Source organism: Lichenostomus cassidix, unplaced genomic scaffold (genome assembly GCF_008360975.1).
Source record: "Lichenostomus cassidix isolate B80296 unplaced genomic scaffold, HeHo_3.0 HiC_scaffold_37, whole genome shotgun sequence".
Lineage (NCBI taxonomy): Eukaryota > Metazoa > Chordata > Aves > Passeriformes > Meliphagidae > Lichenostomus > Lichenostomus cassidix.
The window spans coordinates 435,364-447,749 of NW_028147279.1; the positions used below are offsets into that span (position 1 = coordinate 435,364).

General features: G+C 41.6%; 1 protein-coding gene and 2 long non-coding RNA genes across 5 annotated transcripts in view; 2 read left to right on the plus strand and 1 right to left on the minus strand.

The window, feature by feature from the left end:
- RPS19 (ribosomal protein S19) overlaps nucleotides 1–5,378 on the plus strand; it is a 50,945-nt gene extending 45,567 nt beyond the window's left edge. Inside the window, exons 3-7 of one of the 2 annotated variants that reach the window (XM_085044689.1) lie at nucleotides 1,255–1,355; nucleotides 2,591–2,620; nucleotides 3,407–3,560; nucleotides 5,155–5,209; nucleotides 5,322–5,378. In XM_085044689.1, the coding sequence (XP_084900815.1) occupies nucleotides 1,255–1,355; nucleotides 2,591–2,620; nucleotides 3,407–3,560; nucleotides 5,155–5,209; nucleotides 5,322–5,348 (367 nt within the window). In that variant the 3' untranslated portion in view covers nucleotides 5,349–5,378. Of the gene's footprint in view, nucleotides 1–1,254; nucleotides 1,356–2,590; nucleotides 2,621–3,376; nucleotides 3,561–5,154; nucleotides 5,210–5,321 lie in introns of both variants that reach the window. The other variant, XM_085044690.1, reaches the window with a different exon arrangement.
- The window catches only part of LOC146423496 (uncharacterized), a 45,516-nt gene extending 38,373 nt beyond the window's left edge, over nucleotides 1–7,143 (minus strand). The window contains exons 1-2 of one of the 2 annotated variants that reach the window (XR_014847478.1): nucleotides 7,016–7,143; nucleotides 6,341–6,836 (exon numbers count right to left, since the gene is read on the minus strand). This is a non-coding gene — a long non-coding RNA (uncharacterized LOC146423496). Of the gene's footprint in view, nucleotides 1–6,340; nucleotides 6,887–7,015 lie in introns of those variants that run through there. The other variant, XR_014847479.1, reaches the window with a different exon arrangement.
- On the plus strand, nucleotides 6,427–7,563 carry LOC146423501 (uncharacterized). The gene is made up of 2 exons (XR_014847486.1): nucleotides 6,427–6,514; nucleotides 6,874–7,563. It is a non-coding gene; the product is annotated as an uncharacterized LOC146423501 (long non-coding RNA).
- Nucleotides 7,564–12,386: the final 4,823 nt, after the last annotated feature.

The following is a 12,386-nucleotide window of genomic DNA, read 5'->3' on the forward strand; positions in this document are numbered from 1 at the left end:
CACTATTTTTTCCCATTTTCCTCCAATTTTTCCCCCATTTTTCCCCAATTTCTCCCACTATTCTTCTCACTATTTTTTCCCATTTCTCCCCATTTTATTCCCATTTTTTAACCCTTTATTTTCCCCCATTTTCCCCATTTTTTAACCCATATTTTAACCCATTTTCCCCATTTTTCCCCCCATTTTTCCCCCATTTTTTCCCCAATTTCTCCCACTATTTTTCTCACTATTTTTTCCCCTTTGCCCCATTTTTTCCCCCATTTTTCCCCAATTTTTCCCATTTTTCCCCAATTTCTCCCACTATTTTTCTCACTATTTTTTCCCATTTCTCCTCATTTTATTCCCATTTTTTAACCCTTTATTTTCCCCCATTTTCCCCATTTTTTAACCCATATTTTAACCCATTTTCCCCATTTTTTGCCCCATTTATTCCCATTTCTCCCCAATTTCTCCCACTATTTCTCTCACTATTTTTTCCCATTTTCCCCATTTTTCCCCCATTTTTCCCCAATTTCTCCCACTATTTCTCTCACTATTTTTTCCCATTTTCCCCATTTTTTTCCCATTTTTTCCCCCATTTTTCCCCAATTTCTCCCACTATTTTTCCCATTTTCCCCCCATTTTTTAACCCATTTTTAACCCATTTTCCCCACTATTTCTCTCACTATTTTTTCCCATTTTCCCCATTTTTTCCTCCATTTTCCCCAATTTCTCCCACTATTTTTCTCACTATTTTTTCCCATTTTCCCCATTTTTTCCCCCATTTTCCCCCCATTTTTCCCCCATTTTTTCCCATTTTTAACCCAATTTCTCCCACTATTTTTCTCACTATTTTTTCCCATTTTCCCCATTTTTCCCCCATTTTTCCCCAATTTCTCCCACTATTTCTCTCACTATTTTTCCCATTTCTCCCCATTTTATTCCCATTTTTTAACCCTTTATTTTCTCCCATTTACCCCATTTTTTAACCCATATTTTAACCCATTTTCCCCAATTTTCCCCCCATTTTTCCCCCATTTTTAACCCATTTTCCCCACTATTTCTCTCACTATTTTCCCATTTTCCCCATTTTTCCCCCATTTTCCCCAATTTCTCCCACTATTTTCTCACTATTTTTCCCATTTTCCCCATTTTTCCCCCATTTCCCCCCATTTTCCCATTTTCCCCATTTTCCCATTTTTCCCCAATTTCTCCCACTATTTCTCTCACTATTTTTTCCCATTTTCCCCATTTTTTCCCCCATTTTCCCCCCAGGTCAGGCAAGCTGAAGGTCCCCGACTGGGCTGACACTGTCAAACTGGCCAAACACAAGGAGTTGGCGCCTTACGACGAGAATTGGTTCTACACGCGGGCAGGTGAGCCCAAAACACACCTGGACACACCTGGATTGGCCAAAAACACACCTGGACACACCTGGATTGGCCAAAAACACACCTGGATTGCCAAAAAACACACCTGGGAACACCTGGACTTACCCAAAACCACACCTGGACACACCTGGATTGGCCAAAAACACACCTGGATTGCCAAAAAACACACCTGGGAACACCTGGACTTACCCAAAACCACACCTGGACACACCTGGATTGGCCAAAAAATACACCTGGAACACCCAAAAACACACCTGGGAACACCTGGATTGGCCAAAAACACACCTGGAGTGTCCAAAAACACACCTGGGAACACCTGGATTGGCCAAAAACACACCTGGATTGACCAAAAACACACCTGGAACACCCAAAAACACACCTGGGACACCCAAAAACACACCTGGGACACCCAAAAACACACCTGGACACACCTGGATTGGCCAAAAACACACCTGGATTGGCCAAAAAATACACCTGGATTGACCAAAAACACACCTGGACACACCTGGATTGGCCAAAAACACACCTGGAACACCCAAAAACACACCTGGGAACACCCAAAAACACACCTGGAACACCTGGGACACCCAAAAACACACCTGGAGTGTCCAAAAACACACCTGGGAACACCTGGATTGGCCAAAAACACACCTGGGACACCCAAAAACACACCTGGACACACCTGGATTGAGCAAAAACACACCTGGGACACCCAAAAACACACCTGGAAACATTTGAGTGTCCCAAAAACACACCTGGATTAGCCAAAAACACACCTGGAGTGTCCAAAAACACACCTGGGACACCCAAAAACACACCTGGCACACCCAAAAGCACACCTGGGACACCCAAAAACACACCTGGAGTGTCCAAAAACACACCTGGAACACCCAAAACCACACCTGGATTGGCCAAAAAACACACCTGGTACACCCAAAAACACACCTGGATTGGCCAAAAACACACCTGGGACACCCAAAAACACACCTGGACACACCTGGGACATCCAAAAACACACCTGAGAACACCTGGAAAATCCCAGGTGTGATTCTCCTTATCCTGGAGGTAATTCCAGTTATCCAGGTGTGACTCACCTTACCCAGGTGTAACTCTGGTTATACCAGGTGTAACTCCAGTTATCCCAGGATAATTCCAGGTGTTCCCAAGATAATTCCAGCTGTTCCCAGGTGTCCCCAGGTGTCACTCTGGTGTCCCCACAGCCTCCACAGCGCGTCACCTGTACCTGCGGGGTGGCGCAGGTGTGACTCACCTTCCCCAGGTGTAACTCTGGTTATCCCAGGATAATTCCAGGTGTTCCCAGGTGTGAATCTCGTTATCCTGGAGGTAATTCAAGTTATCCAGGTGTAACTCACCCAGGTGTAACTCCAGTTACCTCAGGGTTACTCCCAGTTATCCCAGGTGTATCTCAGGTGTTCCCAGGTGTGATTCTTGATATCCTGGAGGTGATTTGAGTTATCCAGGTGTGACTCACCTTCCCCAGGTGTAACTCCAGTTATCCCAGGTGTCACCAGGTGTATCCCAGGTGTTCCCAGGATAATTCCAGGTGTCCCCACAGCCTCCACAGCGCCTCACCTGTACCTGAGAGGCGGGACAGGTGTGACTCACCTTCCCCAGGTGTGACTCCAGTTACCCCAGGTGTATCCCAGCTGTCCCCAGGTGTATCTCAGGTGTCACTCTGGTGTCCCCACAGCCTCCACAGCATGTCACCTGTACCTGAGAGGTGGGACAGTGCAGGTGTGACTCACCTTCCCCAGGTGTAACTCCAGTTATCCCAGAGTAATTCCAGCTGTCCCCAGGTGTCCCCAGGTGTATCTCAGGTGTCACCCTGGTATCCCCACAGCCTCCACAGCGCATCACCTGTACCTGCGGGGTGGGGCAGGTGTGACTCACCTTACCTGGAGGTTACACCTGGTTACCTGAGGGTCACTCCTGGTTATCCCAGCTGTCCCCAGGTGTTCCCAAGATAACCCCAGGTGTCCCCACAGCCTCCACAGCGCGTCACCTGTACCTGAGAGGCGGCGCCGGCGTCGGCTCCATGGCCAAGGTGTACGGCGGGCGGCAGCGGCGAGGAGTTCGGCCGAGTCACTTCAGCCGCGGCTCGGGGGCTGTGGCCAGGAGGGTCCTGCAGGCCCTGGAGGCTCTGAAAATCGTGGAGAAGGACCAGGATGGGTGAGTTTTGGGGTGAAAAATGAAGATTTTGGGGAAAAATGGTGATTTTAGGTGAAAAAAAGGGGATTTTAGGTGAAAAAATGGGGATTTTGGGGTGAAAAATGGGGATTTTTAGCTGTGGCCAGGAGAGTCCTGCAGGCCCTGGAGGCTCTGAAAATCGTGGAGAAGGATCAAGATGGGTGAGTTTTGGGGTGAAAAATGAAGATTTTGGGAAAAAAATGGTGATTTTAGGTGAAAAAATGGAGATTGTAGGTGAAAAAATGGAGATTTTGGGGTGAAAAATGGGGATTTTCAGCTGTAGCCAGGAGAGTCCTGCAGGCCCTGGAGGCTCTGAAAATCGTGGAGAAGGATCAGGATGGGTGAGTTTGGGGTGAAAAATGAAGATTTTGGTGAAATTTGGGTTCTTTTGGTGAAAAAATGGAGATTTTGGGTGAAAAAATGGGAATTTTGGGGTGAAAAATAGGAATTTTCAGCTGAGTCACTTCAGGTGAAACAGTCCAGGTGTGGCCAGGAGGCTCTGAAAGTGGTGGAGAAAGACCAAAATGGGTAAATTTGGGGTGAAAAATAAAGATTTTGGTGAAATTTGGGTGAAAAAATGGGGATTTTGGGTGAAAAAATGGAGATTTTTGAAGAAAAAATGGGGATTTTGGGGTGAAAAATGGGGATTTTTAGCTGTGGCCAGGTAGGTCCTGCAGGCTCTGAAAATCGTGGAAAAAGATCAGGATGGGTAAATTTGGGGGAAAAAATGGGGATTTTGGGAAAAAAACAGGAATTTTGGTTGAAAAAATTGGGATTTTGGGGTGAAAAATGAGGATTTTTGGGTGAAAAAATGGAGATTTTTGGTGGAAAAATGAGGTTTTTCGGTGAAAAAATGGAAATTTTTGGGGTGAAAAAATGAGGATTTTTGGTGAAAAATTGGGGATTTGGGTGGAAAAAAGGGGAGTTAGGGTGAAAAAATGGGGATTTTAGGGGGAAAAATGGGGATTTTAGGGGGAAAAAATGGAAATTTTTGGGGTGAAAAAATGAAGATTTTTGAGGAAAAAATTGAGATTTTGGGCTGAAAAAATCAAGATTTTTGAGGAAAAAATAGGGAGTTTTGGGGAAAAAATGGTGATTTTTGGGGAAAAATGGAGATTATTGGGGTGAAAAATGGGGATTTTGGTGGAAAAAAGGCGACTTTAAAATTTCCCTATTTTCCTTCACTTTAATTCCATTTTTCCCACTATTAATTCCCTATTTTTCCATTTAAAAATTCCCTTTTTTCCCCTAATTTTCATTCCATTTTTCCCACAATTAATTCCTCATTTTTCCATTCAAAAATATATAATTTAATTTTCCCTATTTTGAAATAATTTTCCCCAATTTTGAGATAATTTTCCCAATTTTGGGTTAATTTTGCCCAATTTTGGGTTAATTTCCCCCAATTTTTGTTTAATTTTCCCAATTTTTTGTTTAATTTTCCCAATTTTTTGTTTAATTTCCCCAATTTTTCGTTTAATTTTCCCAATTTTGGGTTAATTTTCCTTTTCCCCCCAATTTTCCTCCCCAAAAATCCCCATTTTTACCATTTTCCTCCTTTTTTCCCTCATTTTAGGGGCAGAAAATTAACTCCTCAGGGGCAGCGAGATTTGGACCGAATCGCCGGCCAGGTGGGTTTGGGGAAAATTCCCCAAATTTTGGGAAAATTCCCGAAATTTTGGGAAAATTTGGGGGAAAATTTAAAATTTTAAATGATTTATTTATATTTTTTTTACCTTCCAGGTCGCTGCTGCCAGCAAGAAGCACTGAGGGAGAAAATAAAGAATTTCCACCTGAAAATTGAGTGTTTTTTGGGGAGAAATCGTCCAAAATTGGGGAAATTAACCCAAAATTGGGAAAATTAAACAAAAATTCGGGAAATTATCCCAAAAATTGGGGGAAATTACCACAAAATTGGGGGAAATTACCCCAGAATTGGGGAAATTAACTCAAAATTAAGGAAAATTACCCCAAAATTGGGAAAGTTAACCCAAAATCGGGGAAAATTATCCCAAAATTGGGGAAATTACTTCAAAATTGCAGAAAATTATCCCAAAAATTCGGAAAATTAACCCAAAATTGGGCAAAATCAACCCTAAATTGGGGAAATTATCCCAAAATTGGGGAAAATTACCCAAAATTAAGGAAAATTAACCCAAAATTGGGAAAATTATCCCAAAATTGGGGGAAATTAACCCAAAATTGGGAGAAATTACTTCAAAATTGGGGAAAGTTAACCCAAAATTGGGGGAAATGAACCCAAAATTGAGAAAATTTAACAAAAATTTGGGAAAAGTAACCCAAAATTGGGGAAAATTACCCAAAATTGGGTAAATTAATCAAAATTGGGGGAAATTAAACCCAAAATTAAGGAAAACTGTCAATAATATAAGAGGAAGTTGTAAAAAAGGTTAGAAATGCTCCAAAATAGGAGGAAAAAATAAAAATTTGTGGGGAAAAACCACTAAAATTTGGGTTGGGAATCCCAAATCGTCCTGAAAATGTTATTTATAATTAAAAATTCCAAAATAAGTAGGAATTTTTCGTTTAAAATTACAACATTTGACCCAAACTGGAGCATTTTTAGGAAAAAATGGGTTGAAATCCCAAAACTTTCTTATTTTGGGATGAATTTTGCTTCACAATCTCCAAGTGCAGCAAATTTTTGAGAGATTTAAGTGAGAAAAAAAGACAATTTTGTCCTCAAATGTTTGTTTTTTTAAATAAACTTTATTTTTGCTTCAGAAAATGAGGATTTTTACATCACAAAATCAGGATTTGGCCTGAAAAATAAACTTTATTTTTGCCTCAGAAAATGAGGATTTTTTTACCTCACAGAATTAGAGTTTGGCCTGAAAAATATACTTTATTTTTGCCTCAGAAAATGAGGATTTTTACCTCTAAAAACTGCGATTTTTACCTCACAGAATCAGGAGGTTTGGCCTGAAAAATCCTTCATATTGCACCGGGAAAAAAAATAAATAAAATTTAAAAAAATATATGAAAAATAGGTTCGCCTCAGAAAACGCCGAGTTTGCCTCAAAACCACCTTTTCACCCAAAAAACCGGTGATTTTTACCTCAAAAAGCGAAGTTTTTCCCTCACAGAATCAGGAGGTTTGGCCTGAAAAAACCCTAAATATCGCACCAGAAAAAATAATAAATAAAATTTTAAAAATATATAAAAAATAGGTTGGCCTCAGAAAACGCCGAGTTTGCCTCAAAACCACCTCCTCACCCAAAATTCGGTGATTTTTACCTCAAAAACCGAAGTCTTTCCCTCACAAAATCGGGAGGTTGGCCTGAAAAATCCTTAATATTGCATCGGAAAAAAAACCAAATAAAATGAAAAAAAAAATATTAAAAATACGTTTGCCTCAGAAAACGCTGAGTTTGCCTCAAAACCACCTTTTCACCCAAAAAAAGGGTGATTTTTACCTCAAAAAGCGAAGTTTTTCCCTCACAAAAAGCATTTTCCCCTCACGCCGCCATTGCTCCCCCTCAGGGACTGCAGGGAGGGGGCGGAGCCAAGCGTCAACCGCGCTCTCTGATTGGTCGAGAACCCGAGAGGGGGCGTGGTTTCAGAAAGGGCGGGAAGGTCATATCCCCTCAGGGACGGCGAGGGGGCGGAGCGAAGGGCAAAACACGCTCTCTGATTGGTCGAGAGCCCGAAAAGGGGCGTGGCTTGGGAAAGGGCGGGAAGCTCCCCGCCGCCGCCGCCATTTTGTCCGCGGCGCCTCAGGGGAGAGGAGAAGAATCCGGTTAAAAGCCGCGAAGTTTTCTTTAAACTTTTCTTTAAAAAGTTTATTTTTCCCGCCGCTTTCGAGTTTCCGCATGATTTTTGAGTTCTCCGCTACCTCCTCGATGTCTTTTTGCGGCGTTTTCATCAAGCCGGAGGTGGTTTTGCCCTCAGGATTCAACTCATCCCCACCGCCGAGGAATTTGAGGGTAAAACTGCCAAAATTAAAGGTGATTTAGTGTTAAAATTACGTTTTGTTCTAATCCAAAACACTTCAGGCCTCTCGTGTCTCCCAAACCTCTTTTTTTATCCCATTTTCCCAATAATCCCCCATTCTCCTATTGAAAATCCCACGTTTTAGCCCAATTTTGACCATTTGAATTCAATATTTGCCACGTTTTTTCACCTTTCTAGCCCAAATTCATTCCTGTTTTCGCCCCGTTTAGCTCTAAACATTTTCAACGTTATGGAATTTTTGTCTCCTTTTGTCTCTGTTTAAGCTTTTGGCCATTGAAGCACATTTTTCTCCCATTTCTCCCCATTTTCTCCCATTTTTCCCCTTTTATCCCCGTTTTTTTGCCCCTTTATCCCCATTTTCCTCTCATTTTAGCCCATTTTTCACCCATTTTAGCATTTTTTCCCCAATTTTCTCAGCCAGCGTTTTGAGTGCCGCCGAAAAACCCCAAAATAACCCAAAAAACCCCAAAATAGCTCAAAAATCCCAAAATAAACCAAATATAACCCCAAAGCCCCTAAAATAACCCAATATAAACCCCCCAAAAAATCCAAAGTAACCCAAAATAAACAAAAAACCCCACAGAATGAACCCAAAATAACCCAAAACAGCCCCAAAACCCCTGAAATAACCCAAAATAAACAAAAAAACCCCAAATAACACAAAACAAACCCCAAAAAGCCCCAAAACAACCCAAAAATAACCCCAAAAATCCCCAAAATAACCCAAAAAAACCCAAAAAAACCCCCAAAATAACCCCAAAATATACCAAAATAGCCCAAAAACTACCCCAAAAATAACACCAAATAATAACCCAAAAATACCCAAAATAGCCCCAAAACACCCCAAAAATAACCCCAAAATAACCCCAAAACAGCCCCAAAATAACCCAAAATAACCCCAAAAATAACCCCAAAAATACCCCAAAATAACCCCAAAAACACCCCAAAATAACCCCAAAATAACCCCAAAATAACCCAAAATAAACCCAAAAACAACCCAAAAATAACCCCCAAAGTCCCAAAAATCCCCAAAATAACCCAAAAAACCCCAAAAAAAAGTCCAAAACCCCAAAATAACCCAAAATAACCCCAAAATAACCCAAAACAAACAAAATAACCCCAAAAAACCAAAATAACCCAAATATAACCCAAAAAAGCCCCAAAATAATCTAAAAATAAACCCAAAATAACCCAAAACAAACCCAAAACCCCCCAAAATAAACCCCAAAACCCCCCGAAATAACCCGAAATAAACCAAAAAAAAACCCAAAAATAAACCCCAACCCCCCCAAATAAACCCCAAAACCCCCAAAATAACCCCAAATAAACCAAAAAAAACCCAAAATAACCCCAAATAACCCAAATCTCTCAAAGGCTTCGCTGTTCCCAACTGAGGCTCTTTGTTCTCGGGGGGGAAAAGCCGCGTTGCCATGGCAACTGTCACTGTCACTGTCACTGTCACCCCCTGGCGACACCGCGGGGCAGGCCGGGGGAGGGGAGAGGCGGAATTCCCAAATTTCCTGTCCCGGGAATCCCCAAATTCCCGAAATTCCCAAAATTTACATCCTTATATCCCAAATTTTCCTTCTAAAACCCAAAAATTTTCTCCAAAAAACCCAAATTTCCCCCAAAAAACATGAAATTTCCTCCCGGAATTCCCAAATTTTCTGTCCCGGGAATCCCAAAATTCCCAAATTTCCTCCTGGAATCCCCAAATTTTCCAGCCGAGGATCCCAAAATTTCCCCCAAAAAACATGAAATTTCCTCCTGAAATCCCAAATTTTCCAGCTGAGAATCCCAAAATTCCCTCTAAAAGCCCCAAAATTCCCAAATTTCCTGTCCCGGGAATCCCGAAATTCCCAAATTTTACATCCTGGGATCCAAAATTTCCTTCTGAAAACCCAAAATTTCCCCCAAAACCACAAAATTTCCTCCTGAAATCCCAAATTTTCTGTCCTGGAAATCCCGAAATTCCCAAATTTTCTGTCCTGGGATCCGGAATTCCTAAATTTTCCAGCCGGGAATCCCAAATTTCCTTGTAAAACCCCAAAATTTCCTCCTAAAATCCCAAATTTCCCCCAAAAAACATGAAATTTCCTCCCGGAATTCCCAAATTTCCTGTCCTGGGAATCCCAAAATTTCCCCCCAAAAACATGAAATTTCCTCCTGAAATCCCAAATTTTCTAGCCGGGAATCCCAAAATTCCCTCTAAAAGCCCCAAAATTCCCAAATTTCCTGTCCCGGGAATCCCGAAATTCCCGAATTTTACATCCTGGGATCCAAAATTTCCTTCTGAAAACCCAAAATTTCCCCCAAAAACCATGAAATTTCCTCCTGAAAACCCAAATTTTCCTCCTGGAATCCCAAAAATCCCAAATTTCCTCGTGAAATCCCAAATTTTCTGTCCTGGAATCCCAAAATTCCCAAATTTTACATCCTTATATCCCAAAGTTCCTTCTAAAAACCCCAAATTTCCCCCTGAAAACCCAAATTTTCCTCCTAAAACCCCCAAATTTCCCCCAAAACCCATGAAATTTCCTTCTAAAAACCCAAATTTTCTGTCCTGGAAATCCCGAAATTCCCAAATTTTCTGTCCTGGGATCCGGAATTCCTAAATTTTCCAGTCAGGAATCCCAAAATTCCCTCTAAAAGCCCCAAAATTCCCAAATTTCCTGTCCCGGGAATCCCGAAATTCCCGAATTTTACATCCTGGGATCCAAAATTTCCTTCTGAAAACCCAAAATTTCCCCCAAAAACCATGAAATTTCCTCCTGAAAACCCAAATTTTCCTCCTGGAATCCCAAAAATCCCAAATTTCCTCGTGAAATCCCAAATTTTCTGTCCTGGAATCCCAAAATTCCCAAATTTTCCATCCTTATATCCCAAAGTTCCTTCTAAAAACCCCAAATTTCCCCCTGAAAACCCAAATTTTCCTCCTAAAACCCCCAAATTTCCCCCAAAACCCATGAAATTTCCTCCTGAAAACCCAAATTTTCCTCCTGAAATCCCAAAATCCCCAAATTTTCTGTCCAGGGATCCCAAATTTCCTCCTAAAATCCCAAATTTCTCCCTGAAATCCCTAAATTCCCTCTGGAAATCCCAAATTTTCTGTCCTGGGAATCCCAAAATTCCCTCTAAAAGCCCCAAAATTCCCAAATTTCCTGTCCCGGGAATCCCAAAATTCCCGAAATTCCCAAATTTTACATCCTTATATCCCAAATTTTCCTTCTAAAAACCCCAAATTTTCCCCCAAAAACCACAAAATTTCCTCCTGAAATCCCAAATTTTCTGTCCTGGAAATCCCAAAATTCCCAAATTTTCTGTCCTGGGATCCGAAATTCCTAAATTTTCCAGCCAGGAATCCCAAATTTCCTTCTAAAACCCCAAAATTTCCTCCCAAAATCCCCAAATTTTCCACCCAGGGATCCTAAATTTACCCCAGGGAGCCCAAAAATCCCAAATTTTCCAGCTGGGAATCCCAAAATTCCTTCTAAAATCCCCAAATTTCCCAAATTTTGCTCCAGAAATCCCAGATTTACCCCTGGGATCCCAAATTTTCCCTCAGGGAATCCCAAAATCTCCAAATTTTCTGTCCAGGGATCCCTAATTTCCCCCTAAAATCCCCAAATTTCTCCCTGAAAACCCCAGATTTCCTCCTGAAATCCCAAATTTTCCATCCAGGGATCCCAAATTCCCAAATTTTCCGTCTAGGGATCCCAAATTTCCTCCTAAAATCCCCAAATTTTCCCCCAAGCATCCCAAATTCCTCCTCAGACCCCCAAATTTCCTCCTAAAATCCCCAAATTCCTCCTTCAATCCCCAAATTTTCCCCCAGCATCCCAAATATCATCCCCTCAGATCCCAAATTCCCCCCAGAAATCCAAAATTTCCTCCTAAAATCCCCAAAATCCCCCGAAAATCCCCCATTTCTCCCCTGCAATCCCCAAATTTCCTCCTGAAAATCCGAAAACCCCAAATTCCTCCTCAAATCCCTAAATTTCCTCCTCAAATCCCCCAAAACCCCAAATTCCTCCTAAAAACCCCAAATTTCCCTAAAATCCCCAAATTTCCCCAAAACCCACAAATTTCCTCCGAAAATCCCGAAAATCCCCAAATTTCCTCCAAATCCCGAAAACCCCAAATTCCTTCCTAAAACCCAAATTTCGTCCTTCGATCCCAAATTTCCTCCTAAAACCCACAATTCCCCCTGGAATCCCCAAATTTCCTCCTAAAATCCCGAAAACCCCCAAATTTCCTCCTAAAAACCCCAAATTTCCTCCCTAAAATCCCCAAATTTCCTCCCCCAAAAAACCCAAATTCCTTCTAAACTTTGAAATTTCATCCCAAATTCCTCCTTCTGATCCCAAATTCCCCCAGAATCCCCAAATTTCCTCCTAAAATCCCAAATTTCCCCTCAAACTCCCAAAACCCCAAATTCCCTCAAAAAATTCCACAAATTTTCCCCAAATTTCCCCCAAAATCCCCAAATTTCCCCAAAAATCCCAAATTTTCCCCAAATTTCCCAAAAATTCCCAAAAATCCCCAAATTTCCCCTAAAACTCCCAAATTTCCCCAAATTTTCCCCAAAAATTCCCAAATTTCCAAAAAAATTCCCAAAAATTTCCAAATTCCCCCAAAATCCCAAATTTTCCCCAAATTTTCCCCAAAATTCCCAAATTTCCCAATAAGATCCCAAATTTCCTCCCGAAATCCCCAAATTTCCTCCCCGAGCATCCCAAATTCCTCCTCAAACCCCCAAATTCCTCCTCAAATCCCCAAATTTCCTCCTTCGATCCCAAATTTCCTCCTAAATCCCCAAATTTCCTCCTAAAA